The 27,956-nt window shown below is 46.6% G+C and overlaps 1 protein-coding gene across 2 annotated transcripts; it reads right to left on the bottom strand.

Moving 5' to 3' along the window:
• Positions 1-5: 5 nt before the first annotated feature.
• Positions 6-27,736, bottom strand: HMGCS1 (3-hydroxy-3-methylglutaryl-CoA synthase 1). 2 transcript variants are annotated; one of them, XM_077285474.1, is made up of 10 exons: positions 27,593-27,736; positions 18,921-19,378; positions 12,281-12,406; positions 11,684-11,848; positions 11,440-11,608; positions 6,820-6,990; positions 6,615-6,721; positions 6,255-6,380; positions 5,987-6,150; positions 6-1,717 (listed from the first exon to the last, which is right to left on the bottom strand). In XM_077285474.1, exons 2-10 carry the CDS (start codon positions 19,366-19,368, stop codon positions 1,637-1,639), a joined length of 1,557 nt encoding a protein of 518 aa, XP_077141589.1. In that variant the 5' UTR covers positions 19,369-19,378; positions 27,593-27,736; the 3' UTR covers positions 6-1,636. The 2 variants fall into 2 exon arrangements, with proteins under 2 accessions (XP_077141589.1, XP_077141597.1); XM_077285482.1 differs by lacking the exon at positions 27,593-27,736 and adding an exon at positions 20,730-20,863.
• Between the last annotated feature and the right edge of the window lie 220 nt (positions 27,737-27,956).

Genomic DNA, 27,956 nt, shown 5'->3' with positions numbered 1-27,956 from the left:
CGGCAGACAATCCTGTGAAAACTTTATTTTTAAAGGTTTTACATCACTTCCAAATTCATTTCTTACCCTTCTCTTTTCTACAGAACCAATTCGTTCATAGGTTTACACCTATTAATAATAATCTAAAATAGTTTTACATTTGCGTCCTGTACATTTCCTATGGGAATTGATAAAGAAAAGAAAAAAAAAAAAAAAAAAAACTGTACAAAATAGAGTACACAATATTATACAAATCAGAAAAAAAAAAAATTACACAACCAAAATACAAAAAGTGAATTGTAGATGGAAATCATCACTAAAGGAACAGAAAAAGATGGTTCTGGAAATAGAAGTTACACCACCTCGTGTCAAACTCAACACATGTTGTAATACTTTGTCCTAATGCCTCTAAAATGAAAAAAAACAAAAAACAAAACAAAAGCCACTAATGAACAGTTTATGTAACTAGTCGCCATTCAGACCAAAGCATCTCCATGGTAACAGACCAAATAATTCCAAAGTCATACCTCCTTTTACCGGTCCTCCAATTCTTGCAATAATATATATTTAATTTATTCATTATTATGTTAAGATCAAGAAGTAGAGGCAAGATTTAATTTAGGACTGCAGACACTGACTACACTTGATTTGTTTGTAGTCTGTTACCATGGAGATGCAACAGTCATCATAAAAGCTGTAGAAAAAGAAAAATGTGTCCTAAATGAATATTATTTACAGAGTTGCTTTTATTTTTTAGGAAAGTGTTTGTGAAGGTCTGCAGGGCCTTTTAGTGATATCTCTTTTAGAAGTTCATATAGAGGAGGTGGCGTTCCCCACTTCCCTAGTAAATGTGCCATATTACAGTCAATGGCTCCCGATGAGCCTACAGGCTGCGGCTGCCATTGTCATCGGATCCCATGACCCTTAGGTTCCATTTGTGTGTATATGTGTTATTACCCAACATACAAGAAAGCCGCCTCCATTATATGTAGGTGACCGATATGGCTTAAAAAAAAAATAAAAAAATAAAAAAACACAAACCTCAATTTACATTCATTTTCTACACTTTTTACAGTTAAGATTTAGCACCAATGTGATCTTCAGAACCTTCTCCTGGTGACGCTAAACAGTTTTGTACATAGAAAACGCACTGCGCCGGGTAGGAAGAAATAAATACTGTCTGAGGTACGTGGTTTCAGGACGACTTGCTAAAAGCAAGAAAATAAAGTGTATTCTAGTGACGGAAGGACAGGGTTTTCGGAAGCCTTGCTCTGGGCGACGGCGCTGCACGGTCTCTGTGGAGGAGGGCGGTGGACACTTTACAGGTTTTCTTTATATATCACAATGGTTCCCAATTACAACAGATGGGGCCATTCCCTGATCTATGAGAACTAGAAACGAAGTGCAGCAAACAACCAAAAAGATCAAATTCCCTCTTTTTTTTCTCTTTAAAAAGATAGAAAATATTCTGTAGACAGCGGATACGAGGAGCTAGAAGCCCTTTCACTATTTACAATGTTGGATATTTATAGTTGTTCTTTAAACACTTTTATATCTTGTAGCGATTCTATTAAAAATAAAAAGGTGCAGGTTTTAGGGAGGACGATATTTGCAGCTCCATCAATGAAAGTGAAATGCGTCGGTCCAGAAAGTCGGGTCAGTGGTCTCCATTAGCTACAGAAATGGCCTCCGTCTCTGTGGGGATTCTCGGCACCTTCTTAGCCGGGCTCGGGAAGTGCTGTTATCGGAGAAGACGTGATTAGGACAAAAACACAACAAAAAGCCTTTTTCCTTCAAAAGTGAACTTGTTCGGTTATTCATGCTGCCCTCACTGCAGAGATCCAGGTTTTACTTTGAAACCAAGGCATTTCAGAGATAACCATGGATTAGATGGGACCTGGGAACAGGCAGACTAGTCTTGAGGGAAGCTCCTTGATGCCCTGATCAGCCAGGTCTCCTCTTATTTATATAGGGAGAGAGACTTGTCAATTGGGCAGAGGGAAAAAGGCAATGAAGACCCACCCCCATGACCAGTCTCTATTCCAGGTTATAGTTATTTCGGGGTTTTTTTTTTTTTTTTACTGAAATGCTCATGGGTTCCACAGTAAGACCACCACCTACAATTACAGAAGCTCTCCTGGATTCATGCTGCTCATGGTGCAGGCAGCACAGATCACCCGACAGGTAACATTTACAAAAGGTTGACCAGGGCTAAAAATATTTAAAAACAAACAGTGCCCCACTTGTCTACAGGTTGTGTGTGGTATGGCAGCTTTAGCCCCTTAATATAGCTTTGTTTCAACATGACGGCTGACAATAAGTGCGGCCTTTTATTATCATATTCGTTGATCCTTACACATCTCATAATGCAGTAAACCATATGAAAAATAAATAAGGAATCCCAACCCCTCCTCAGAAGCCTCAGACCAGACGTGGCTGTAAGGACACTGGCAGGAGCCCTCCCCTCTCACATCTGCCTTCTGTACGCGATAGTCAGAGAAAGGTGACGTTTAAAAGATACCCAAAGGGGTCTCACACTGGGAAGCCATGGCGTTATAGTGCTACCATACCCCATCACTACCCACAATACAGAGCAATGCTTTTTAACCCCTTCACAACCTTGGCTTTTTCCGTTTTTTTTTTTTTTTTGCCCCCCTTCTTCCCAGAAACATAACTTTAATTTTTCCGTCAATATGGACATGTGAGGGAGTGTTTTTTTGCGGGACGAGTTGTACTTTTGAACGACTCCATTGATTTTACCATATAATGTACAGGAAAACGGGGGAAAAAAAAAAATCTAAGTGTGATGAAATTGCAAGAAAAGTGCAATTCCACAATTTTATTTTTTTTCCCCATGTTCACTAAATGCTAAAACTGACCTGCCATTATGATTCTCCAGGTCATTACGAGATCGTAGATACCAAATATATTGGTTCATTTTTTACTTAAGTGGTGAAAAAAAAATTGCCATTTTCAGAGACTTGTAGAGTCTTCATTTTTCGGGGTTGGGTGATCGTTAATGGTTTTTGCGCGGAGCTGAAATTGTTTCATTGGGCAAATTCTAAAAGCAGCGATATCAAATGTGTATTTTTAATTTTAACCCCTTCACCCCAAGCTTTTTTTTAGTTTTTCGCTCCCCTCCTTCCCAGAGCCATAACTTTTTTATTTTTCCGTCAATATGGCCATGTGAGGGCATATTTTTTGCGGGACAAGTTGTACTTTTGAACGATACCATTGGTTTTACCATGTCGTGTAACAGAAAACGGGAAAAAAATTCCAAGTGCGATGAAATTGCAAAAAAAGTGCAATCTCACACTGGTTTTTTGTTTGGCTTTTTTGCTGGGTTCACCAAATGCTAAAACTAACCTACCATTATGATTCTCCAGGTCATTACGAGTTCATAGACACCAAACATGTCTAGGTTCTCTTTTATCTAAGTGGTAAACATTTTTTTCAAAACTTGCTAAAAAAAATAAAAATAAAAATTTGCGCCATTTTCCGATACCCGTAGCGTCTCCAATTTTCATGATCTGGGGGTCGGGTGAGGGCTTATTTTTTGCGTGCCGAGCTGGCGCTTTTAATTATACCATTTTGGTGCAGATATGTTCTTTTGATCGCCCGTTATTGCATTCTATTGCAATGTTGTGGCGACCAAAAAAAACGTAAATTTTGGCATTTTGATTTTTTTCTGGCTACGCCATTTAGTGATCAGGTTAATGCTTTGTTTTTATTGATAGATCGGGCGAATCTGAATGCGGCGATACCAAATATGTGTAGGTTTGATTTTTTTATTGTTTTATTTTGATTGGGGTTAATTGGGGGTGATTTGAACTTTTATATATTTTTTTTATATATTTAAACACTTTTTTTTAAAATTTTGGCATGCTTGAATAGCCTCCATAGGAGGCTAGAAGCATGCACTACACGATCGGCTCTGCTACATAGAGGTGAAGCACAGATCACCTCTATGTAGCAGAAATGCAGGGTTGCTTTGAACGCGGACCACAGGGTGGCGCTCAAAGCAATCGGCCATCAACAACCATAGAGATCTCAAGGAGACCTCTTGTTCTTATGGCAATGCACCGATGACCCCCGATCAAGTGACGGAGGTCAGCTGTGCGAGCACTTCCGGCCACGCGGCCGGGAGCACTAGTTAAATGCCGCTGTCAGCGTTTGCGTGCACATGCAAGTTGTACAATACAGCCGACATGTCGCGGCTTTGAGGTGGGCTCACCGCCGGAGCCCACCTCAAAGCGGGGGTTCTGCCAGCTGACGTACTATTCCGTCAGCTGGCAGAATGGGGTTAATGGGGCAATTTAAAAAAAATATATATAATTATATATATATATATATATATATATATATATATATATATATATATATATATATATATATATATATATATATATATATATATATATATATATATATATATATATATATATATATATATTTATAAATATGTATGTATACATTTTAATTATAAATATGTATATATATATTAGAATTATAAATATGCTCTTCGCCATTTACACTTTTGGCCTGGGACAGCTCATAGAATCTCACGGTTTTCAGTATCATCTCTATGCTGATGACACACAGATCTACATCTCTGGACCAGATATCACCACCCTTCTAACCAGAATCCCTCAATGTCTGTCCGCTATTTCATCCTTCTTCTCCGCTAGATTTCTAAAACTTAACATGGACAAAACAGAATTCATTGTCTTTCCCCCCCATCTCACACGACCCCCCCCAACGAACCTATCCATTACAGTAAACGGCTGCCCACTCTCCCCAGTCCCACAAGCTCGCTGTCTTGGGGTAATCCTTGATACTGATCTCTCCCTCAAACCGCATATCCAAGCCCTTTCCACTTCCTGCCACCTCCAACTCAAATATTTCACGGATCCGTACATTCCTAAACCAAGAATCTGCAAAAACCCTAGTCCATGCCCTCATCATCTCCCGCCTCGACTACTGTAACCTCCTGCTCTGTGGCCTCCCCTCTAACACTCTCGCACCCCTCCAATCTATTCTAAACTCTGCTGCCCGACTAATCCACCTGTCCCCCCCGCTATTCCCCGGCCTCTCCCCTCTGTCAATCCCTTCACTGGCTCCCCATTACCCAGAGACTCCAGTACAAAATCCTAACCATGACGTACAAAGCCATCCACAACCTGTCTCCTCCATACATCTGTGACCTCGTCTCCCGGTACTTTCCTGCACGCAACCTCCGATCCTCACAAGATCTCCTTCTCTTATCTCCTCTTCCCACAATCGCATACAAGATTTTTCCTGCACATCCCCCCTACTCTGGAACTCTCTACCCCAACATATCAGACTCTCGTCTACCGTGGAAACCTTCAATAAGAAGCTGGAGACCTACCTCTTCCGACAAGCCTACAACCTGCAGTAACCACCGATCGACCAAACCACTGCACGACCAGCTCTGCCCTCACCTATTGTATCCTCACCCATCCCTTGTAGATTGTGATTTTTTTTTTTTACTAACTCCAATAGTCTTCATGGGAGACTAGAAGCTACGATTTTCTGATCGCTTGTGCTACAGATAGCAGGGCTTCAGCCATTGGGTGGCGATCACAGCAGTTTGGCGATGGCAACCATAGGGCTCATCTGCCAATCCCTCGGTGACCCAGGGTCATGTGACACAGACGCCGATGGGTGGGGTTGGTGATGCACTTCGGCCGCAATCATGTTAAATGTCGCTGTCAAAGATTGACAGCAGCATTTAACATGTTAACAGCCGCGGGTGGATCGCGATTCCACCTGCCGCTGTTGGGGGCACATGTCAGCTTATGACATCAGCTGATGTGCTGGAGAAGTTGCTGGCTCACCGCTGGAGCCCACATCAGACAGGGGGATGTGACCTTGGACGTACCTATACGTCCAAGATTGTAAAGGGGTTAAAGTATTGCTTTGTGATCTCAAAGTCAAGCTGGGTGCATGCTGCCCAGTATAGAGGCCATGGCTGTGGTTTTATTACCTCACTAGCGTTTGCCGAGTGGACCAATTCCAGAGCCGCCTCCAGAGGGCCGTCATTCAGTACCGAGGTCCGTCCATAAAACCTCCGATGCTTCTCATCCACCCGCACCAGGTACCAAGTGCCAGCAAACAGCTCGTCTACGGAGCCCTGAGGTATGTAACTGGCTGCAGAGAAAAGAATGGCAAGCTCAGAACAAAAACACAATATTAGACTGGTCCCCGTACTGTCAAACTAGTCACTAATGGAGTCACCCCGCAGGAGCCGGTACCTAAATGGTGGGTGTCTTCTCTTAACTTCATGTTTTCTGCAAACACACTGGGGGGAACGATTTTCCTCGAGTCCAATCTTGCTTTCAAGTCGGACAGACTGGCCGTCAGCTTATCCAGAGAGGAGCCTATTGGAGACAGCAAGGAGCAAGATCAGACCGCAGCACAGGCATATTACTATACACATTACTCTAAAATGTTTTTCGAAGCTCAAACTGGGGTTTTCCTAATCCCATTATGTTAAAGGGGCTGATTCCAGAGTAAATCAAACATTCAATTGCTGGAGATCCAGCAGAGTGTGCAAATCCCCTGAAGCGCCCCAGCAGGAGAAAACAGACATAATCTGACACTTTTGCTCTTACCCGGTGTGGCATCTTGGGAAACGCTAATGGAGTACAACGTAGCAGCAAAACCAGATCCATAGGAAAATACTCCAATCCTCTGTCCTGCTAACTGCTGAGGGGAATACCTGAGGGGCAAAACATTTATACAAATATTAAAATGGTTACATTTCTAATCACGTTTAGCATTTTTTCCCCACAGCAAGACAAGTCAGATAGTACTCACTGAGCCAGCACGGAGGCCAGGCAGCCATACACAGACGGCGTGTACATGTTCCCGTTCTCCCGGGACACCAACAATGACGCTTTCGTCTTCTGATTGAAGAACTCCGCGCTGGATTTCAGGAAAGCCTTTTCTACATCTCTGTCGAAGTACGTGTCCTCCAATCTCACATCCCTAAATGAGAAAAGTCAGCTGTATTTACCATCTTCAGCCGGATATCTATTCTACATTTACTGTCATGTAGAGACCGACGCCACCTCACTCCCAGAGCACGGTCAAAATGTGGCTCAGTGGTCAAAGTCAGAGATTTACAAATAGATTGTTAACAGCGAAACCACATGGTCACTAACGCCGTGTATAAAAGGCACCCTCTCCTACTGGGAGATGCCGAAGCAACAAATGTATCATCAGTGTTTAGAAGAAATTTTTAGTGGTTAGGTTCCCTGGTCCTTGTGTGGCCACTGTCCTGGACCCAAAGTCCCTGGGTGGCCAGTGTCCTGGACCCAAAGTCCCTGGTCCTTGGTCGGCCAGTGTCCTGGACCCAAAGTCCCTGGTCCTTGGTCGGCCAGTGTCCAGTACCCGAAGTTCCTTGTGCTCCGGTGGTACCTGAATCTATATCAGAGACCTGTGTGTGTCTGAACGTGTGCCTAGCCGAGTATTCCGTGTATCCAGACTGTCTATTCAGTCTCCGAATCAGCCCTGTCTGTGACCTGAGTGTCAGCATCAGTCCTGCCCGAGGAGTAGTCAGAACAGAGCCAGAGTCCAATCCGTGTCTCAGTACCTGACCCCTGGGGTCAGCAGTAGTCAGAACAGAGCCAGAGTCCAATCCGTGTCTCAGTACCTGACCCCTGGGGTCAGCAGCTGTAGCATTGGGGACTGCATAGGAGTGGTACCTGGTGGTTACCAGAAGCTCAAGCCTGACTACCATCAGGACCTCCAGTGAACACCACGTAGCTACACCCCTCTTGGGCAAGCCCGGGCCCGTGGCACAGTGGGTCCACATGTGCCACCTGGATATGTAACAGTAACTACCAAGAAATTAGTTTACACTGAATTATTAAACATCCATTTGGAAGTTGCGGTGACTTTCATGGTGTCATGGCATCACAGCTATGTCGCTCAATGACTACTACATGGGACTAGGACCCTTACAATAAAAAGAAAAAGGGGCAGCCACACACCAATAACTCATTAATAAAGCTGCAGGCAGCCACAGAGGATTTTACTAAGTAACAGTTATTACCAAGTTTCTGGGTTGTGGGATCCCACAACCCTCATAAGCCCCTCTAAAGGTGAAAGTGCGAGATCTCGCCTCTTATTGTGAAATCTGCCACTGACCGAACCCGGCACTGCTGCATCGTTTACTTACGATTAATAGGACGCACCATTAGAGCGCTTACTGATCGGTAACAACTTAGTGAAGATGCAGCAGAAAGCGCAAGATCTCACGAGAACGTGGAGTGGGGGGGGGGGGGGGGGGGGGGGCGTCTAAGAACAGTTGTGGGATCTTGCTCTGCATGTCAAGATCCCAAAACTCAAAAGTTCAGACTAGACTTTGGGTAAACAGGCCGGGTCCTTTAGCCTGACAGTATATGAACAATTCAGAACTTTTTTTGCCAACTGTATATGAAATATAATCACATGTCCAGTGATCGACCTCCTAAAAAGCTCCATCAGTCTCACTCCAGAGCTGTTTAGTGAGCACTTTCCCTGCAGCTGCGGTTTATGGCAGCCTGTATCCTGGGACACCACCATTTTTTTTCCAGGACTTCTGCACCATACTGATGAACATCAGCACACAGTCTTTGTACATGATCCTTTCCAAACACATTGGGCTTTTAAATGAATGAATGAATGAATGAATGAAACAGCAAAACAAACCTACTTCTCATCTCATATCCTCCCTGTCTCACAACCCTAAACAGTTATTCAACACTTTCAACTCTCTCCTCCGTCCCCCAGCACCTCCTCCCTCCCCACTTATCTCAGCTGAAGACTTTGCCTCATTTTTTCAAGCAGAAGATTGATAACATCAGAGACAGTTTTAGTCGACAACCCCCAGAGCCCTTCCTCCCAACTGCCCAGCCCTCACCTCCAAAACCAACTTCTCCACCACTACAGAAGATCAACTCTCCACTCTACTCTCAAGACCGCATCTCACCACCTGTGCACTTGACCCGATCCCATCCCACTTCATCCCAACCCATCTCTTCAACCTATCACTAACAACTGGTGTTTTCACCTCAAGCTTTAAACATGCCTCCATCACACCTATCCTCAAAAAGCCCTCTCTTGACCCATCCTCTGTATCTAGCTATCGCCCTATATCACATCTCCCCTATGTCTCAAAACTACTGGAACAACACGTCTATCTTGAACTGTCTTCCCATCTCTCTTCTTGCTCCCTCTTCAACCGCTTACAATCTGGCTTCCGTTCATATCACTCCACTGAAACTGCCCCAACTAAGGTCACCAATGACCTATTAACCGCCAAGAGCAAGCGACACTACTCTGTACTCCTCTGCCTGGACCTGTCCTCTGCCTTTGACACAGTGGACCATTCCTTATTATTACAGAACCTCATCCCTTGGCATCAGACTTGGCCCTATCATGGATCTCAAACTTAACAGACCGGACATTCAGCGTCTCCCACTCACACACCACCTCCTCACCTCGCCCCCTATCTGTCGGAGTCCCACAAGGTTCAGTCCTTGGGCCCCTGCTCTTCTCCATTTACACCTTCGGCCTGAGACAGCTCATAGAATCTCACGGTTTTCAGTATCATCTCTATGCTGATGAGACATAGATCTACATCTCTGGACCAGATATCACCTCCCTACTAACCAGAATCCCACAATGTCTGTCCACTTTTCATCTTTCTTCTCCACTAGATTTCTAAGAACTTAACATGGACAAAACAGAATTCATCATCTTTCCCCCATCTCACGCAACCCCCCCAACAAACCTATCCATTACAGTAAACAGCTGCTCACTCTCCCCAGTCCCACAAGGTCACTGCCTCAGTGTAGTCCTTGACGCTGATCTCTCCTTCAAACCACATATCCAAGCCCTTTCCACTTCCTGCCGCCTTCAACTCAAAAATATTTCACAGATCCGTACATTCCTAAACCAAGAATCTGCAAAAACCCTAGTCCATGCCCTCATCATCTCCCGCCTCGCCCACTGCAACCTCCTGCTCTGTGGCCTCCCCTCTAACACTCTCGCACCCATCCAATCTGTCCTAAACGTCGCTGCCCATCTAGTCCACCTATTCCCCGGCCTCTCCCCTCTGTCAATCCATTCACTGGCTCCCCATTACCCAGAGACTCCAGTTCAAAACCCTAACCGTGACGTACAAAGCCATCCACAACCTGTCTCCTCCATACATCTGTGACCTCTTCTCCCGGTACTTCCCTACACGCAACCTCCGATCCTCACAAGATCTCCTTCTCTACTCCCCTCTTATCTCCTCTTCCCACAATTGCATACAAGATTTCTCTCGTGCATCCCCCCTACTCTGGAACCCTCTACCACAACACATCAGACTCTCTCCTACCGTGGAAACCTTCAAAAAGAACCTGAAGACCCACCTCTTCCGACAAGCCTACAACCTGCAGTAACCACCGATCCACCAAACCACTGCACGACCAGCTCTATCCTCACCTATTGTATCCTCACCCATCCCTTGTAGATTGTGAGCCCTCGCGGGCAGGGTCCCCTCTCCTCCTGTACCAGTCGTGACTTGTATTGTTTAAGATTACTGTACTTGTTATGTATACCCCTCTTCACATGTAAAGTGCCATGCAATAAATGGCATAATAATAATAATAATAATAATAATGATGATGATGATGCAACTCCCCAAGTGACAATTACTTGATAGATCAGAATAAATTCTAATATTAGGCTCATTATTTAGTGATGTCCTTATGGCACCAATAAATGATTTTAAAGGTCACTTAACCCGTCCACGACATGTGATATATACTTACGCTATGTGTCATGTCCCTGACTTGATGCGGGTTTACATCTTTCCTGAGACATGGCGAGTGATTTAATCAGCCAACATGTGACCTTTACAGCCGCAGGTGGATCGGTGTTCCGCCCGCGACTGTTAACCTGTTAAATCCTGCTGTCAATCTCTGACAGTGGGATTTAACACGCACAGACGGGAGCGCATCACTCAATGCTCCCTTCGGCACACCAGTAACGTGATTGCGGGGGCACTGATGGGTTGTCATGACAGCCAGGGGTGGCCGGCGTTCGTTGGAGATCATGATTTCTGCTATATGTAGTAGTGCTGATGCATTACTATGTATAGCACAGGAGATGGGACCTGCAGGTCTGGGATTATTGAATAAAAAAAAGTTTTAAAAATGATATGGAATATATATATCTGCATTCACACCACAACAGGGATGTCTGAACTCACATCTCTAGGACTGTATGTGGACTGGAGGCAGCAGCCATGACATCACCCTGTTCCGGGCACATACCACCAGAGGTGACATCTTCAAACGTGTGATCATCCGTGGTTACTTTTGCTGCTGGCTTTACTGCCGCCTCAGTGGTAATAATATCATGTGTCATTAACAATATCATCATCTATACAGAAATGCTTACTGGAATGAGTCCAGGCCGGTGTAGACCCCATTCTCCATGTTCGGACTGGGATCACTAATGAAGTCGTTCAGTAAGAGACGAGCAAGAGATTTCTGCACAAGTTTGCAGTAAGGAGAGTGAAAAATCATGAAGCTAAAGTCATCCAGCGTGAACGGCCTATCGTTTCCCTCTAGAAAAAAAAATAAAAAATCTCAGAATATCTTCTAAATACCAAATTTCCGGCGGCAGACAGAAGCCCGGGTACCTTTCTGCCACTGTGACTGGATTTTCTTGCGGTAGGTGGAGTAGCAGCGGTCCAACGCGCTGAGATAGCACTGGATAGACAATTTCCCATCGACCACCGGATATTCAGACACCATGTCAGGCTTGTAGAAGTCGTACGCGTGCTGCATGTGTGTCCCACGCAACCCTGCAACATTAGGAAGAGAACAGGTCAGCTGTGGAAGGAGGCTACCAAACCAGCCAAGGCTAGCCTCTTCTCCCCGATGTAGGGCGTGTGTATGGAGCAAGCTCGGGTCCTCCCATGGCAGGGGCCGGCTGTGCTATACAGAAGCGACCAGAGCTTGGGCCGATCACTGCCGTTTAAGCATTTAGTTGCTGCTGTAAATCTTGACAACAGCATTTAAATGGTTCAATGCAATAGATACTCACTACATGCAGCAATACTAAAGTGTATAGTTTGAAAACAAAGTGCAAAAATAAAAAAAAATAACAAATTTTGTTGGGAAAAGGGTTAAACATTACCAAAAACTATTTTCTCTGTCTATTGGCGTAGCACAGTATCAGGACACTAGAGGGCAGCGGCGTACCATCTGCAGGATGCACATGGAGAGAAACCAACCTCTTTCTAATATGAGAGTCGCGTTGGGCCCCACCAGCATGGCGACGGCTCCGGCCCCTCCTGTGGGTCTGGCACTTCCTGTGGCGTACACGGCAATGTCTCCAGCCACCACCAGAGCATAGCGTCCTGCAGAAGGGTCAGATGTTATACTCAGGAAAGAGACAAGTAGATTGAATGAGATGCTGTGATAAGTGTCAGGGTTCGCGCTTTTTTTTTTTTTTGCAAGATTTATGACAAGAATAGACCTAAGTGTATAATTTTGTTACTGGCAGAAGGGAGTCACAAGACAGGTATTAACCCCTTCATGACCTTGCCGTTTTTTGCAATTCTGACCAGTGTCCCTTTATGAGGTAATAACTCAGGAACGCTTCAACGGATCCTAGCGATTCCGAGATTGTTTTTTCGTGACATATTGGGCTTCATGTTAGTGGTAAATTTAGGTCGATAATTTCTGAGTTTATTTGTGAAAAAAACGGAAATTTGGCAAAAATTTTGAAAATTTCGCAATTTTCACATTTTGAATTTTTATTCTGTTAAACCAGAGAGTTATGTGACACAAAATAGTTAATAAATAACATTTCCCACATGTCTACTTTACATCAGCACAATTTTGGAAACAAATTTTTTTTTGCTAGGAAGTTATAAGGGTTAAAATTTGACCAGTGATTTCTCATTTTTACAACAAAATTTACAAAACCATTTTTTTTAGGGACCACCTCACATTTGAAGTCAGTTTGAGGGTTCTATATGGCTGAAAATACCCAAAAGTGACACCATTCTAAAAACTGCACCCCTCAAGGTGATCAAAACCACATTCAAGAAGTTTATTAACCCTTCAGGTGTTTCACAGCAGCAGAAGCAACACGGAAGGAAAAAATGAACATTTAACTTTTTAGTCACAAAAATGATCTTTTAGCAACAATTTTTTATTTTCCCAAGGGTAAAAGGAGAAACTGGACCACGGACGTTGTTGTCCAATTTGTCCTGAGTACGCTGATACCTCATATGTGGGGGTAAACCACTGTTTGGGCGCACGGCAGGGCTCGGAAGGGAAGGAGCGCCATTTGACTTTTTGAATGAAAAATTGGCTCCAATCTTTAGCGGACACCATGTCGCGTTTGGAGAGCCCCCGTGTGCCTAAACATTGGAGCTCCCCCACAAGTGACCACATTTTGGAAACTAGACCCCCCAAGGAACTTATCTAGAAGCATAGTGAGCACTTTAAACCCCCAGGTGCTTCACAAATTGATCCGTAAAAATGAAAAAGTACTTTTTTTTTTTTCACAAAAAAATTATTTTAGCCTCAATTTTTTCATTTTCACATGGGCAACAGGATAAAATGGATCCTAAATTTTGTTGGGCAATTTCTCCTGAGTACACCAATACCTCACATGTGGGGGTAAACCACTGTTTGGGTGCACGGCAAGGCTCGGAAAGGGGAGGCGTGCCATTTGACTTTTTGAATGGAAAATTAGCTCCAATCGTTAGCGGACACCATGTCGCGTTTGGAGAGCCCCTGTGTGCCTAAACATTGGAGCTCCCGCACAAGTGACCCCATTTTGGAAACTAGACCCCCCAAGAAACTTATCTAGATGCATAGTGAGCACTTATAACCCCCAGGTGCTTCACAGAAGTTTATAACGCAGAGCCGTGAAAATAAAAAAATAATTTTTCTTTCCTCAAAAATGATTTTTAGCCCAGAATTTTTTATTTTCCCAAGGGTAAAAGGAGAAATTGGACCCCAAATGTTGTTGTCCAGTTTGTCCTGAGTACGATGATACCCCATATGTGGGGGTAAACCACTGTTTGGGCGCACGGCAGGGCTCGGAAGGGAAGGCTCGCCACTTGGCTTTTTGAATGGAAAATTAGCTCCAATCATTAGCGGACACCATGTCGCGTTTGGAGAGCCCCTGTGTGCCTAAACATTGGAGCTCCCGCACAAGTGACCCCATTTTGGAAACTAGACCTCCCAAGGAACTAATCTAGATGTGTGGTGAGCACTTTGAACCCCCAAGTGCTTCACAGAAGTTTATAACGCAGAGCCATGAAAATAAAAAATAATTTTTCTTTTCTCAAAAAAGATTTTTTAGCCCACAATTTTTTATTTTCCCAAGGGTAACAGGAGAAATTGGACCCCAAAAGTTGTTGTCCAGTTTCTCCTGAGTACGCTGATACCCCATACGTGGGGGTAAACCACTGTTTGGGCGCACGTCAGGGCTCGGAAGGGAAGTAGTGACATTTGAAATGCAGACTTTGATGGAATGGTCTGCGGGCGTCACATTGCATTTGCAGAGCCCCTGATGTGCCTAAACAGTAGAAACACCCCACAAGTGACCCCATTTTGGCAACTAGACCCCCGAAGGAACTTATCTAGATGTGTGGTGAGCACTTTCAACCCCCAAGTGCTTCACAGAAGTTTATAACGCAGAGCCGTGAAAATAAAAAATAATTGTTCTTTCCTCAAAAATTATGTTTTAGCAAGTAATTTTTTATTTTTGCAAGGGTAACAGGAGAAATTGGACCCCAACAGTTGTTGCCCAGTTTGTCCTGAGTACGCTGGTACCCCAAATGTGGGGGTAAACCACTGTTTGGGCGCACGTCGGGGCTTGGAAGGGCGGGAGCACCATTTGACTTTTTGAACGCAAGATTGGCTGGAATCAATGGTGGCGCCATGTTGCGTTTGGAGACCCCTGATGTGCCTAAACAGTGGAAACCCCTCAATTCTAACTTCAACACTAACCCCAACACACCCCTAATCCTAATCCCAACTGTAGCCATAACCCTAATCACAACCCTAACCCCAACACACCCCAAACCACAACCCTAACCGCAACACACCCGTAACCCTAATTCCAACCCTAATCCTAATCCCAACCGTAACCCTAATCCCAACCCTAACCACAACTGTAACCCCAACACACCCCTAACCCTATCCGTAACCCTAACCACAAGCCTAATCTTAACCCTATTTCAAACCCTAGCCCTAATTCCAACCCTAACCCTAAGGCTATGTGCCCACGTTGCGGATTCGTGTGAGATTTTTCCGCACGATTTTTGAAAAATCTGCAGGTAAAAAGGCACTGCGTTTTACCTGCGGATTTACAGCAGATTGCCAGTGTTTTTTTGTGCGGATTTCACCTGCGGATTCCTATTGAGGAACAGGTGTAAAACGCTGCGGAATCCGCACAAAGAATTGACATGCTGCGGAAAATACAACGCAGCGTTTCTGCACGGAATTTTCCGCACCATGGGCACAGCGGATTTGGTTTTCCTTAGGTGTACATGGTACTGTAAACCTGATGGAAAACTGCTTCAAATTCGCAGCAGCCAATCCGCTGCGGATCCGCGGCCGATACGCTGCGGATCCGCGGCCGATCCGCTCTGTGTGCACATGCCATAACCCTACCCCTAACCCTAACCCTACCCGTAACCCTAACCCTACCCCTAGTTCTAACCCTAGTTCTAACCCTAACCCTAGTGGAAAAAGAAAAAAAAAAATATTTTTTTTATTTTATTATTGTCCCTATCTATGGGGGTGATAAAGGGGGGGGGGGGTTATTTATTATTTTTTTATTTTGATCGCTGTGATAGAACCTACCACAGCGATCAAAATGTACTTGTAATGAATCTGCCGGCCGATTCGGCGGGCGCACTGAGCATGCGCCCGCCATTTTGGAAGATGGCGGCGCCCAGCGAGGAGACGGACCGACACCGGGAGCCTCGGTAAGTATAAGGGGGGGGGAAGATCGGGGCACGGGGGGGGGGCGTCGGAGCACCGGGGGGTGACATAGGAGCAGGGGGGGAGCGGGCAGGAGGACGGGGGAGCGGAGCACAGGACGGAGGGGACCGGACCCCATAACGGAGCACTGGGGGGGCGATCGGTGGGGTGGGGGGGTTTGGTCACTTCAGGTTTTCCAGCCATGGCCGATGGTATTGCAGCATCGGCCATGGCTGGATTGTAATATTTCACCAGTTTTTTTAGGTGAAATATTACAAATCGCTCTGATTGGCAGTTTCACTTTCAACAGCCAATCAGAGCGATCGTAGCCACGGAGGGGGGGGTGAAGCCACCCCCCCTGGGCTGAAGTACCACTCCCCCTCTCCCTGCAGATCGGGTAAAATAGGAGTTAACCCCTTCACCCGATCTGCAGGGACGCGATCATTCCATGACGCCACATAGGTCGGGAAGGGGTTAAAACACAAAACCGCCCGAATCACATCTGCCTCATATTCATGGCGGAAGGCTGCAGGGTCTGTACGGTGCGGGCTCAGGGGCCGAGCTCGCACCACTCGTGGGTTAAAAGCCAGCACCAGAAAGAACTCCAGATCTACAGTCATGGCTGAAAGGGTTGGCACCTTTAAACTATTTCTCCCACAAAATTATTGCAATTACAAATTGGACATAATTTCACACAAAATCCCCAAAAGAAGCCATATAAAATTGTTGGCAACTTCCACTTAATATTTTATTGCACACCATTTGGAATAAATAACTTCTATCAATCGCTTCCTATAACCATCGACAAGCTTCTTAGGCCATATGCCCACGCTGCGGATTCCTTTGCGGAATTTTCAGCAGCGGATTTGATAAATCCGCAGTGCAAAACTGCTGTGGTTTTTACTGCGGATTTATCGCGGTTTCCACCTGCAGTTTTCTATTGGAGCAGGTGTAAACCCGCAGCGGAATCCGCACAAAGAATTGACATGCTGCGGAATATAAACCACTGCGTTTCCGCGCGTTTTTTTCCGCAGCATGTGTACTGCGGATTTCGTTTCCCATAGGTTTACATTGTACTGTAAGCTCATGGGAAACCGCTGCGGACCCGCTGCTGCGGAAACGTCATGCAGCATGTGCACATACCCTTACACCTCTCCGTTGGAATTTTGGGCCTCTCTTTTGCAAATTGCCCCAGGTCTCCTATCTGAAGGCGCTCCAGGTGAGCCGGACTCATGAACTTTTTGCAAGAGTGACAGTTTTCTGCTCTGGGATCCAAGGGGTAACGTTTCTCCTTATGGAGACGAGACATTTCAAGCATGTGAGATGACGCCCCGTGGATGAAACGTGCGTCGGGGTAGAGGGACTGGACACTCTTCTCACACAGTAGTAAGTACAGAGGCTACTTTATTTCCCTAATTCTGGCAACATTAGATAGCTTGCCCTCTGATTTTGGAGGCTAATATGGAAGTCCGAGGTATTACTGTTGCAGTAGAAGTGATTCAATTTAAGCTGGCTAGGATTTTTGTATACCCCTCTATGTATTTATTGATTGTGGCTTTGATACCACGTGTATTAAAGGGGTAAGACATATCCCATTGTTCAGCTAATGATATTTAATATCCTTTTGTATGAATTGTATATACTCGGTGTTTAAAGAGATTAGTAGTCGAGCAGTCCCTCACATCTGAGATATATGGTTTATGATTGATTATTAATGGTGTTTATATTTTAAATTATTTAATAAAAAATTATTTTATTGGGTAAGAAGAGTTTTTTGCATCTTCTATTTCACTGCTTCTTGTAGCAGGTGATATAGACGGATTTTTCGTGTGAGGAGACTTAAGACGCAATGCTCCTTATCGCGGCATACCTGACATTTCGCTCTCCGTAAGGAGAAACATTACCCCTTGGATCCCGGTCAGACGCCTCTCACACAGCCAAACCAGATCTCACACTTTGCACTGATGAGGGGCAGAATCCCGAAACACCGTGTCTGCAAATTGAGATTCTGGTTTGGCTTTTATCCTAAGGGTACCGTCACACTCTGCAACTTTCCAACGATCACGACCAGCGATACGACCTGGCCGTGATCGTTGGAAAGTCGTTGTGTGGTCGCTGGAGAGCTGTCACACAGACAGCTCTCCAGCGACCAACGATGCCGAGGTCCCCGGGTAACCAGGGTAAACATCGGGTTACTAAGCGCAGGGCCGCGCTTAGTAACCCGATGTTTACCCTGGTTACCATTGTAAATGTAAAAAAAAACAAACAAAAAAAAAAAAAACACATACTCACATTCCGGTGCCCGACGTCCGCTTCCCTGCACTCCTCCTGCATCCTGTGTAAGCGCGACCTTAAAGCAGAGCGGTGACGTCACCGCTGTGCTCTGATGTACGGCCGGCCGGCGCTGACACAGGATGCAGGAGGAGTGCAGGGAAGCGGACGCCCGGGGACGTGACAGGCACCGGAATGTAAGTATGTAGTGTTTTTTTTTTTACATTTACAATGGTAACCAGGGTAAACATCGGGTTACTAAGTGCGGCCCTGCGCTTAGTAACCCGATATTTACCCTGGTTACCAGTGAAGACATCGCTGCATCGGCGTCACACACGCCGATGCAGCGATGTCAGCGGGAGATCCAGCGACGAAATAAAGTTTCAAACGATCTGCTACGACGTACGATTCTCAGCAGGGTCCCTGATCGCTGCTGCGTGTCAGACACAGCGATATCGTATGGATATCACTGAAACGTCACGGATCGTGCCGTCGTAGCGACCAAAGTGCCACTGTGAGACGGTACCCTTAGTCATGTGACAAGGCTTGATAATGACGTTTAGGATTGCTACTTCCAATAGGTGACACTAGAGTTCTAGTCCTCCTCTTCTCTGAAGAGACAATTTTCAGTTTTTTTGCTCTAAAACCTACCGTCCCAAGAGCTGGACTCCACCCAGTTGGCGGCATTAAAGAGGGCAGCGGTGCCTCCATAACATGCATTAGTCGTGTCGATGCCTTCGACGTCCGTATTGCCAGAGTCTTCAAACAGCTGCATCAGGACGGTCTTCACCGATTTGGACTTGTCGATGATGGTTTCCGTTCCCACCTCCAACCTTCCGATACAATCGTACGACAGGTTGTTCCTCTCCATCAGCTTCTGGACCACGGTCAGGCACAGGGAGTTGATGTCTTCTCTGTCCGAGCAGAAGCCCATCTTGGACTGACCCAAGCCAATCGTGTATTTCCCCGCTCCAACCCCATCAAACTTCTCCAGCTCTTCCTGGTCAACATACTGGGACGGGAAGTAAATCTCCAAAGCGACGATTCCCACATCTTTAGGCCAGGAAGCTTCAGCGGAGGCAGGAAGAGATCCAGGCATGGCGATCAATCTGGACAGAGGGGAAGAAGCAGAAGAAATGGAGTGTCTGGGTTTGTGTCACAGAATAATTATAGTACACCTATATCTGAACTGTAGCAAAGGATTGGGGGTGGTGGGTGGTCTCTGGAGGCCCATATCACACTGGTCCTCAGGATCGGGTCTTTAGGACTGAGTGACTAAGTGGAGGCTTAAGAAGTAAAGCTGAACACAAGCTTTCTCCATGCAAAAAAACAAACAAACAAAAAAAAAAAAAACAGAATCCGTTTACGGTTACTTTAAAGGCATTCTGCAGAGAGTGACACTGCTACACGGCAGACATGACAGCTGATGAGACAAGCGCCCACTGTACACACGTGCAGGATACCAGCCAGGATCGGGGTCTGCCCCCGGCAGCCATATTACCCTCATCACCGCTGTAGGATGGTGTCTACAATAACAGCGGCTCCTTTGCAAGGATTACGGACACTTTCTTTTCTTACAATAACACATAGAAATATGCAAATCATAAAATGACTGAACACCCCCCCCCCCCCCTCCCCAGAAAAAAAAAAAAAGAAGCTATTTACAGCATAGGGGAAAACCTGCTGATCTCTGGGGGTTTGACCACTGAGCTCAGGAAGGTGCACGTGCTCTGCCCCATTCATTGTCTATGGGACAGCGGAGAACAGTGCTTGGCAGAGAATGCAGTCCGCTCTGATCTGGGCACTGTCCGGCCTCCAGTCCTGCGAGTCCTTACATCACACGGTCAGGAATCTCCAATGCCGGGGATAGAGATCACATGACCACAGAAGCGACACGCACACTCCAGGCCACATTCAGACTAGACGTGTCCGGCCTTAGGGTAGGGCTATTGAGAAAGGACGGAAACAGTCTAGTCGGAATGTGGCCAGAAGCAGGGGATCTGCAGCATTGGGGTCACCGCCCACACAGGGACTGCAGACGTGTGCCACAAGGACCGACAACCCCTTTACTCAAACCCTAGTACTAAGGCAGATTGTGAAGGGCTGCTGGTCAGGGGCACACCGAGGGGCTCCCCAATAATCCTTGGTAGTCTGTGGCTTATCAGGATGTTTAATGCTAAAGGCCGAACCCCACAATCCACAGAGAGACCAGACAGTATGGGAGCGTGCGGCACTACAAGGACCAGCCACTCCTGCCTGTGGGACGGGTGGGCACACTCCGCGTTATTATATACTGGTGTATACACCTGCAGGAGCGCAGGACCCCACCACCTCACTATGCCAGCACTACAACTCCCAGCAGATCAGGACAGCTGCACAGGATTAGGTCACTGTGCACATTCCCGGCAGCGAGTGTGAGGCCACCTGAGACTTGTAGTGCCACAGCGGCATTAGTCTTACCGCAGGCAGCGCCCGGCCAGCTCGCCCGTGTCCCCGGCAGTCACTCCGCGGAGAGGTCACACGCTCTCATCACACTCGTGCCCGCACTGACACAGCCGGCGCCGCCCACACTGCGCACGCGCGCTGCCTCTCACTGCGGTACTGTCAGTGACTGGGCTTCACGCCGCCATATTTAATCAGGGCAAGACGACTTCCCCCCACACACGCTGACGCCGAGGTAGTTTGTTCACGAAGGTCAATCGTATCATGTGACTATTTACAAGGTTGTACCGTGTGTGGCCCGACTGCCGTCAGGTCTTTCAGGATCAGGACTTGCTGCAGAATGCTCCTAGAAGCGGCCACTAGAGGGAGCTGGCTGCATAGGATATGTCCGTAGTTATAGCGCACACATTCACTGCAGTGGGAGCTCCCCCTAGTGGCGGCATTTTAGTCACTATTCGGCAGCACGAAGAGGAAACGTGCGGGCTCTGATCACGAGTGATCACAATATCTGCGCCCCTACAAACTCCACGTCCACAGTCCATGTTTACCTATGAGGACTGCATCCAAGTAGAGGAGAGGTAATGACCCTGCACTTCAGTGAGAAACCGAACAATTTAAAAAGATTCAATGTCCCCATGAGATCTTTTGTACTGGGCACATAATATGCAAACAGAAAAAATGCAGTAAGTGTTAAATGGAAAAGCGCCCCCTCCCCCTGGAAAGAAAGATCATTTAGTGAGAAATACATTTTATTGCGTGAACATTACCTAGATTTTTTTCTTACATTTTGCATGGTTTTTCGGTTACAGCCTGTGTTGCACGGTGTATGGCTGGCTGCAGAATGAGAGAACTGGGCATCTGTCAGTGAGCTCGTCGTGGAGTCTCCGCTGTATACACGGCACCCAGGTTGGACCGGAATGCACGGACAGTCCCTTGTATCGCCAGCTTCTGGTGGGCTTACTGTGGCAGGGAGGGGTCTCCACCAACTGGGCCCCAATGAAGTCTGATCTCATCAGCACTGATTGGTCAGTGTAGGGACACACCCCTTTGACAAGGCAAACTCTCACACCCAGTTGTCACTCTTTACCCACCTTTTTGATGGAGGAAAAAGCCAGAATTGTAAATAAAAGACGCTGAAAAATAATAATAAGTATGTACTAGAGTGGAAACGTCAGGAGAGCGGGGGGCTGAAATAAGCAGGAGGGGTCCTTAGTGCCCCCACTCTGGTATCTACATGCACACTGCTCCGCTATTCCGCCCCTGATCTTCAATTTTGAGGGATAAATTAAATTGTTGCAATTGGACTAGTGGAACACACAATGCAAACGTCACAGTGTCTGGGCAGTCATTATTTAAAAAAAACAAACAAACTTAAAGAGAATCTGTCACCCCCCTCCCGGGATGGTAATAGAAATGTTACACTGGTCCTACCTGTAGGCCTCATAGTAATGGTCTTGTTGTGGAGAAATGTTATATTCTGTCTTTATGTTAATGATTTCTTACAGGCTCTGGAGCGTTCGTTGCCTGGAAGTAATCCCTGATCTCTGTCCTCATTACAATACTACCCTGCTCCCATCAACGTCAGTTATGGCCCCGGAATCCTGCGCCCTGCACACCCTCAGAAATACACACCTCATCCTCCTGTCTGGGGGCGCTGAATTCAGGGGTCTTATACACTAGCGACTTCCGCTCCAGTGACCACCGGTGCGCGCCGATAAGGTGCTCTCCCCACATAGTCATCGCCATGTACACATGGTTCCTAGTGCAGGGAGGAAGTGGGGAGAGCATCTTATCGGCACGCCCCGGTGGTCACTGGAGTGGAAGTCGCCAGCACCTGCATAGAAGACCCCTGAATTCAGCGCCCCCAGACAGGAGGATGAGGTGTGTATTCCTGAGGGAGGGCAGGGCGCAAGATTCTGGGGCCATAACTGACACTGATGGAAGCAGGGCAGTATTAGAACTGAAAGAAATCATTAACATAAAGACAGAATATAACATTTATCCACAACAAAACCATTAATATGAGGCATACAGGTAGGACAAGCTTAACATTTCTATCACCTGTATGCCCATATTAATAGGTCATATACGTGCCGGGGGGGGGGGGGGGAGACAGATTCTACAGATTTCTACTGTGATAAGGAGCAGCGAGTTTTAGTCTCTGCTCACACGGACGGCACTTCTGGTCTAGTTTACAACAGATGAACGGAGTAAGTGATAATAAAGAGGAGGAAGCTGAGGGGCGGCTTCATTACTGAGAGGGTCCGGTTTTGTTTTGTTTTTTTTAAACTGAAGAAAGAAAAAAATAAAAGTTTTGTAGAAAGGACTTTTCTTCTGTTCTAAAAATCCAGGCACTAAATAGACCCCATGATAATAAATGAGGCCCGCTGCTGCCGCCATTTCCAGAACTGGTGTCACAGATCACCGATTCCATTTATCGGTTGTAAAATAGAAAGGACTGAGAAGCAGGGGCGGCGGGTGATTGGTGCAGCCACATCGCGGCCCGGTGGGTGAGGGCAGCCATGTACTGTCAATGGTGGAAGGACACAGGTCAACAGGTGGAATCGTGCATTGTGGTGAACTCTCATAATGCAATGGGCCCTACTCTGTTCTTGTTCGCCCCTGGCCCTAACAAACGTTGTAAAGGTCAGAAGGTATTTGCTATGTGATCTGAGGACGGCATGAGGTAGGGGTTAAAACACTGATTCCAACCATGTGTCCCTTATTAGGCCGGCCTCACACTGGGCGTAAGACAATACGCCACGTATTATACGTCCGTACTACGGCCGTAATACGGAGAAATGTTCCCAAAATATTGATCCGTAGTCAGGGTGTGTCAGCGTATTTTGCGCATGGCATCCTCCGTATGTAATCCGTATGGCATCCGTACTGCGAGATTTTCGCGCAGGCTTGCAAAACCGACATCTAATGGATTTATGTGCTCAAATGTTCGGGAAAACATATATACAGTATATATACAGTATATATACATATATGTCATTGAGACACATATATATATATATTCTGTATTTAGATTTCATTCAGCGCGATATCTGTGAACAGCCGGTAATTCAATTGCCGGCTTTTCATTTCTCCTGCACAAACCCGACAGGATATGAGACATGATTACATACAGTAAACCATCTCATATCCCCCTTTTTTTTTTGCATATTCCACACTACTAATGTTAGTAGTGTGTATGTGCAAAATTTCAGCACGTAGCTGCTAAAATAAAGGGTTAAATGGCGGAAAAAATTGGCGTGGGCTCCCGCGCAATTTTCTCCGCCAGAATGGTAAAGCCAGTGACTGAGGGCAGATATTAATAGCCAGGAGAGGGTCCATGGTTATTGGCCCCCCCTGGCTACAAACATCTGCCCCCAGCCACCCCAGAAAAGGCACATCTGGAAGATGCGCCTATTCTGGCACTTGGCCACTCTCTTCCCACTCCCTGTAGCGGTGGGATATGGGGTAATGAAGGGTTAATGCCACCTTGCTATTGGAAGGTGACATTAAGCCAGATTAATAATGGAGAGGCGTCAATTATGACACCTATCCATTATTAATCCATTTGTCTGAAAGGGTTAAAACACACACACACACACACACACACACACACACACACACACGATTTAAAAGTATTTTAATGAAATAAACACAGCGGTTGTTTTAATAATTTATTGCTCTCTCAATCCATCAGGAACACCCTCGCTTGGCAAAATAATAAACGCACAAGATACATACCTTCTGATGTCAGATCACGTCCCACGAAGTAATCCATCTGAAGGGGTTAACCAATATTACAGGCACGAGCTGCGATAAACCACTCGCTCGTGCCTGTAATCCCCGGGTGCTGAAAGGAAAGCAGAGTGATCTATACTTACATTGAGTCGCGGTGATGCGCCCCTGCTGGATGTTCTCATGAACTGCAGCCTGGGAACTTTTTCCCACGCTCCAGGTCATATGAGGACATCCACCAGGGGGCGCATCACCGCGACTGTAGGAAATGTAGGTCAATGTAGGGGAATTACAAGCACGAGCACACCGCTGCATTTGCAGGGCTCCTGCCTGTAATATTAGTTAACCCCTTCAGATGGATTACATCGTGGGACGTGACGGTTCAGCTGAGGGTATGTATCTTGTGCGTTTATTATTTTGCCAAGCGAGGGTCTGCAAATGGATTGAGAGAGCAATAAATTATTAAAACAACCACTGTGTTTATTTCATTAAAATACTTTTAAATCATGTGTGTGTGTGTTTTTTAACCCTTTCAGACAATTGGATTAATAATGGATAGGTGTCATAATTGACGCCTCTCCATTATTAATCTGGCTTAATGTCACCTTACAATAGCAAGGTGACATTAACCCTTCATTACCCCATATCCCACCGCTACAGGGAGTGGGAAGAGAGTGGCCAAGTGCCAGAATAGGCGCATCTTCCAGATGTGCCTTTTCTGGGGTGGCTGGGGGCAGATGTTTTTAGCCACGGGGGGGGGGGCCAATAACCATGGACCCTCTCCTGGCTATTAATATCTGCCCTCAGTCACTGGCTTTACCACTCTGGCGGAGAAAATTGCGCGGGAGCCCACGCCAATTTTTTTCCGCCATTTCACCCTTTATTTTAGCAGCTACAGCGCTGAAATTTTGCACATACACACTACTAACATTAGTAGTGTGGAATATGCAAAAAAAAAGGGGATATGAGATGGTTTACTGTATGTAAACCATGTCTCATATCCTGTCGGGTTTAGGCAGGAGAAATGAAAAGCCGGCAATTGAATTATCGGCTTTTCACTAAGGGTATGTTTCCACGTTCAGTAAACGCTGCGAGTTTGACGCTGCGCAGCGCTGCAGCGTCAAACACGCAGCGTCCAGATGTTCCAGCATAGTGGAGGGGATTTGATGAAATCCCGTCTCCACTATGCGTGGAAACACGCACGCGGCGGCCCTGCGACTCCGGACATGCTGCGCGTCTTTTCAGATCGCAGCATGTCCGTACACCTTGCGGGGACGCAGCGTCCCCGCAAGGCATATCACAGGGCGCTATGGGAGAGAGCGATCATCCCGGATGTGAAGAGTTAACACATCCGGCATGATCGCGTCCCAGAAGGGGGGCGGGGCTTAGCGCCGAGCGGCTTCGCCGCTGCGGCGATACCGCCGGCCATCCTGAACGTGGAAACATACCCTAACACCGCTGCGTATTTCTCGCAAGTCACACTGCTGGTCCGTGTGGAATCCGTATTTTTCTCGCCCCCATAGACTTTCATTTGCGAATTTTTTGCGCAATACGCTGACAAACGCAGCATGCTGCGATTTTGTACGGCCGTAGAAAGCCGTATAATACTGAACCGTAATATACAGCTAATAGGAGCAGCCCCATTGAGAATAATTGTGCCGTTTACTTTGCGAGTTTTACGGACGTAATTTCTGCGCTCTTACGTCCGTAAAACTCGCTAGTGTGAGGCCGGCCTTAGGCTGTGTATTATTGTTTACTTACAATGAAGATTCTATCACCTGGAGATGATCATTGCTGGGACCAGCTGCTGAGTGTCAAGGTGTCCAACTCTGCTCCCTGCTGTCAATAAACAATGTACACAGAAAGCTGTGGTGTGGGCAGGGTTCGCTTTCTCAGCTCTGCTACATCTAAAAAACTCAGATTGCGTCAGAACAGCTGCACCCAGTAAATTAAGTGATAAATCACTGGAATCAGGGTCTCTGCCCCTACATCAGGATGCTCTCAGACGAAGTAGCAAAATCCTGGTAAAAGATTCCCTTTAGGTCTGAGGGGGTGTCTTCTTGTGATCGGTGGTCCGGGCTGGTATATAGGCTCTTGGGTAATATGGGAAGGTGGGAGGTCTCGGGTGTAACCTCACATCCCCGGTGTCTAGGGCAGCGGAGCAGAGTCCTTCCACATACGAGACGATTAGTGCGGGGATACTGGGGATGTGCGGCTTCTTATACCCAGGAGGGATCACACGGCGGCTACCTGACAACCGACACCTGCGGATTACACAGTCCTAGCCGGGATGGCGCGGTGCAGGAACCAGGATCACTCACCTGCCCATATATTCTGCACTGGGGGTTGTAGGACTACAGGTTCCAGCATTTAGGTCCAGATGTCACAGCTGGGGAGACATTAGCCTTTCTGTATGTGACCGGCTTCCTGTAACCCCGCGTGTGCCACCCAATATGGCTTCAATATGGAAGAAATGCCAATAAGGAGAAAACAAAAAAGGGGGGGGGGGGGGAGTGGCCCTGACCACCGCTCACAGTCAGCCATGACTGCTGAGACTTATAGTCCCCTCACAAGGAGAAAAGCCACTTAAAATGCATTATCAATTAATGTTGAGACTTGTAGTCCACCACATTTGGATAGCCCACTGAGGACATCATTAATTCATGTAGTTCTCAAAATCTCCTATACAACAAAGCAGAAAGGAATGCTGGGACTTGTAGTTCTTGGACAGTACAAGATCCACAGGTTGTCTACAAACCATACAAGAATGCAGACTCCCAAGAGACGATACAAACATGCTGAGACTTGCAGTGCCCCCACAACTGGAAAAAAAATCATCTAACAGAACAATGATCAGTGCATGCTGAGACTTGTGGTGCCACACAGCTAAATAACCTGGCTGAGACTTCTAGTCTTCCGTAACAATGTGCAGCAGCACGGAGGCGGAGTCATGCTGGGACCTGTAGTTCTGGAAGGCAGGATGAGGTCTAGAGGGCACCTAATCTGCCACCATGCAAATCACCACATGCTGAGACTTGTAGTGCCAGCCCCTGGCTAGTTACACAGCAGAGAGGAGAGTGACAAGGCAGAAGCGGCTAGTGAGACATGCTGGCACTGTTAGTTCCCCAGCTGCAGACTCTGCTCACCTGTCTGTGGCGGAGATGCTCGGTGCTGGTACCTGCTGACCGTCAGCACTGTGTGTGTGTGTGTGCGGCGCCTGCAGTATAGTCCTTATAACAGCGCTGCCCTCCCGCGCCACCACACGGCAGCCGCCTGACTGACGGCGCTCCCCAGCCAATAGGAGAGCGCACCGGGCACCGCATGAACTACAGGACACGCCCACCGGCACCGCACATCCACCTATCGCGGCGGCTCGCCGGCACTCCACTATGGAATGGTGTGAGAAAGTGACGTTGTATGGCCAGAGAGCGGCAGCCAATGGAAAGCAGGGAAGTAGAAGATTCAGCCAATCAGAATGCACGTCCCACTACTGGCGAGGTATAGGCAAGG

Source organism: Ranitomeya variabilis, chromosome 1 (genome assembly GCF_051348905.1).
Source record: "Ranitomeya variabilis isolate aRanVar5 chromosome 1, aRanVar5.hap1, whole genome shotgun sequence".
NCBI classification, from domain to species: domain Eukaryota; kingdom Metazoa; phylum Chordata; class Amphibia; order Anura; family Dendrobatidae; genus Ranitomeya; species Ranitomeya variabilis.
Note: the sequence above shows the minus strand (reverse complement) of the source record. Positions and strands in the feature narration are given on the sequence as shown.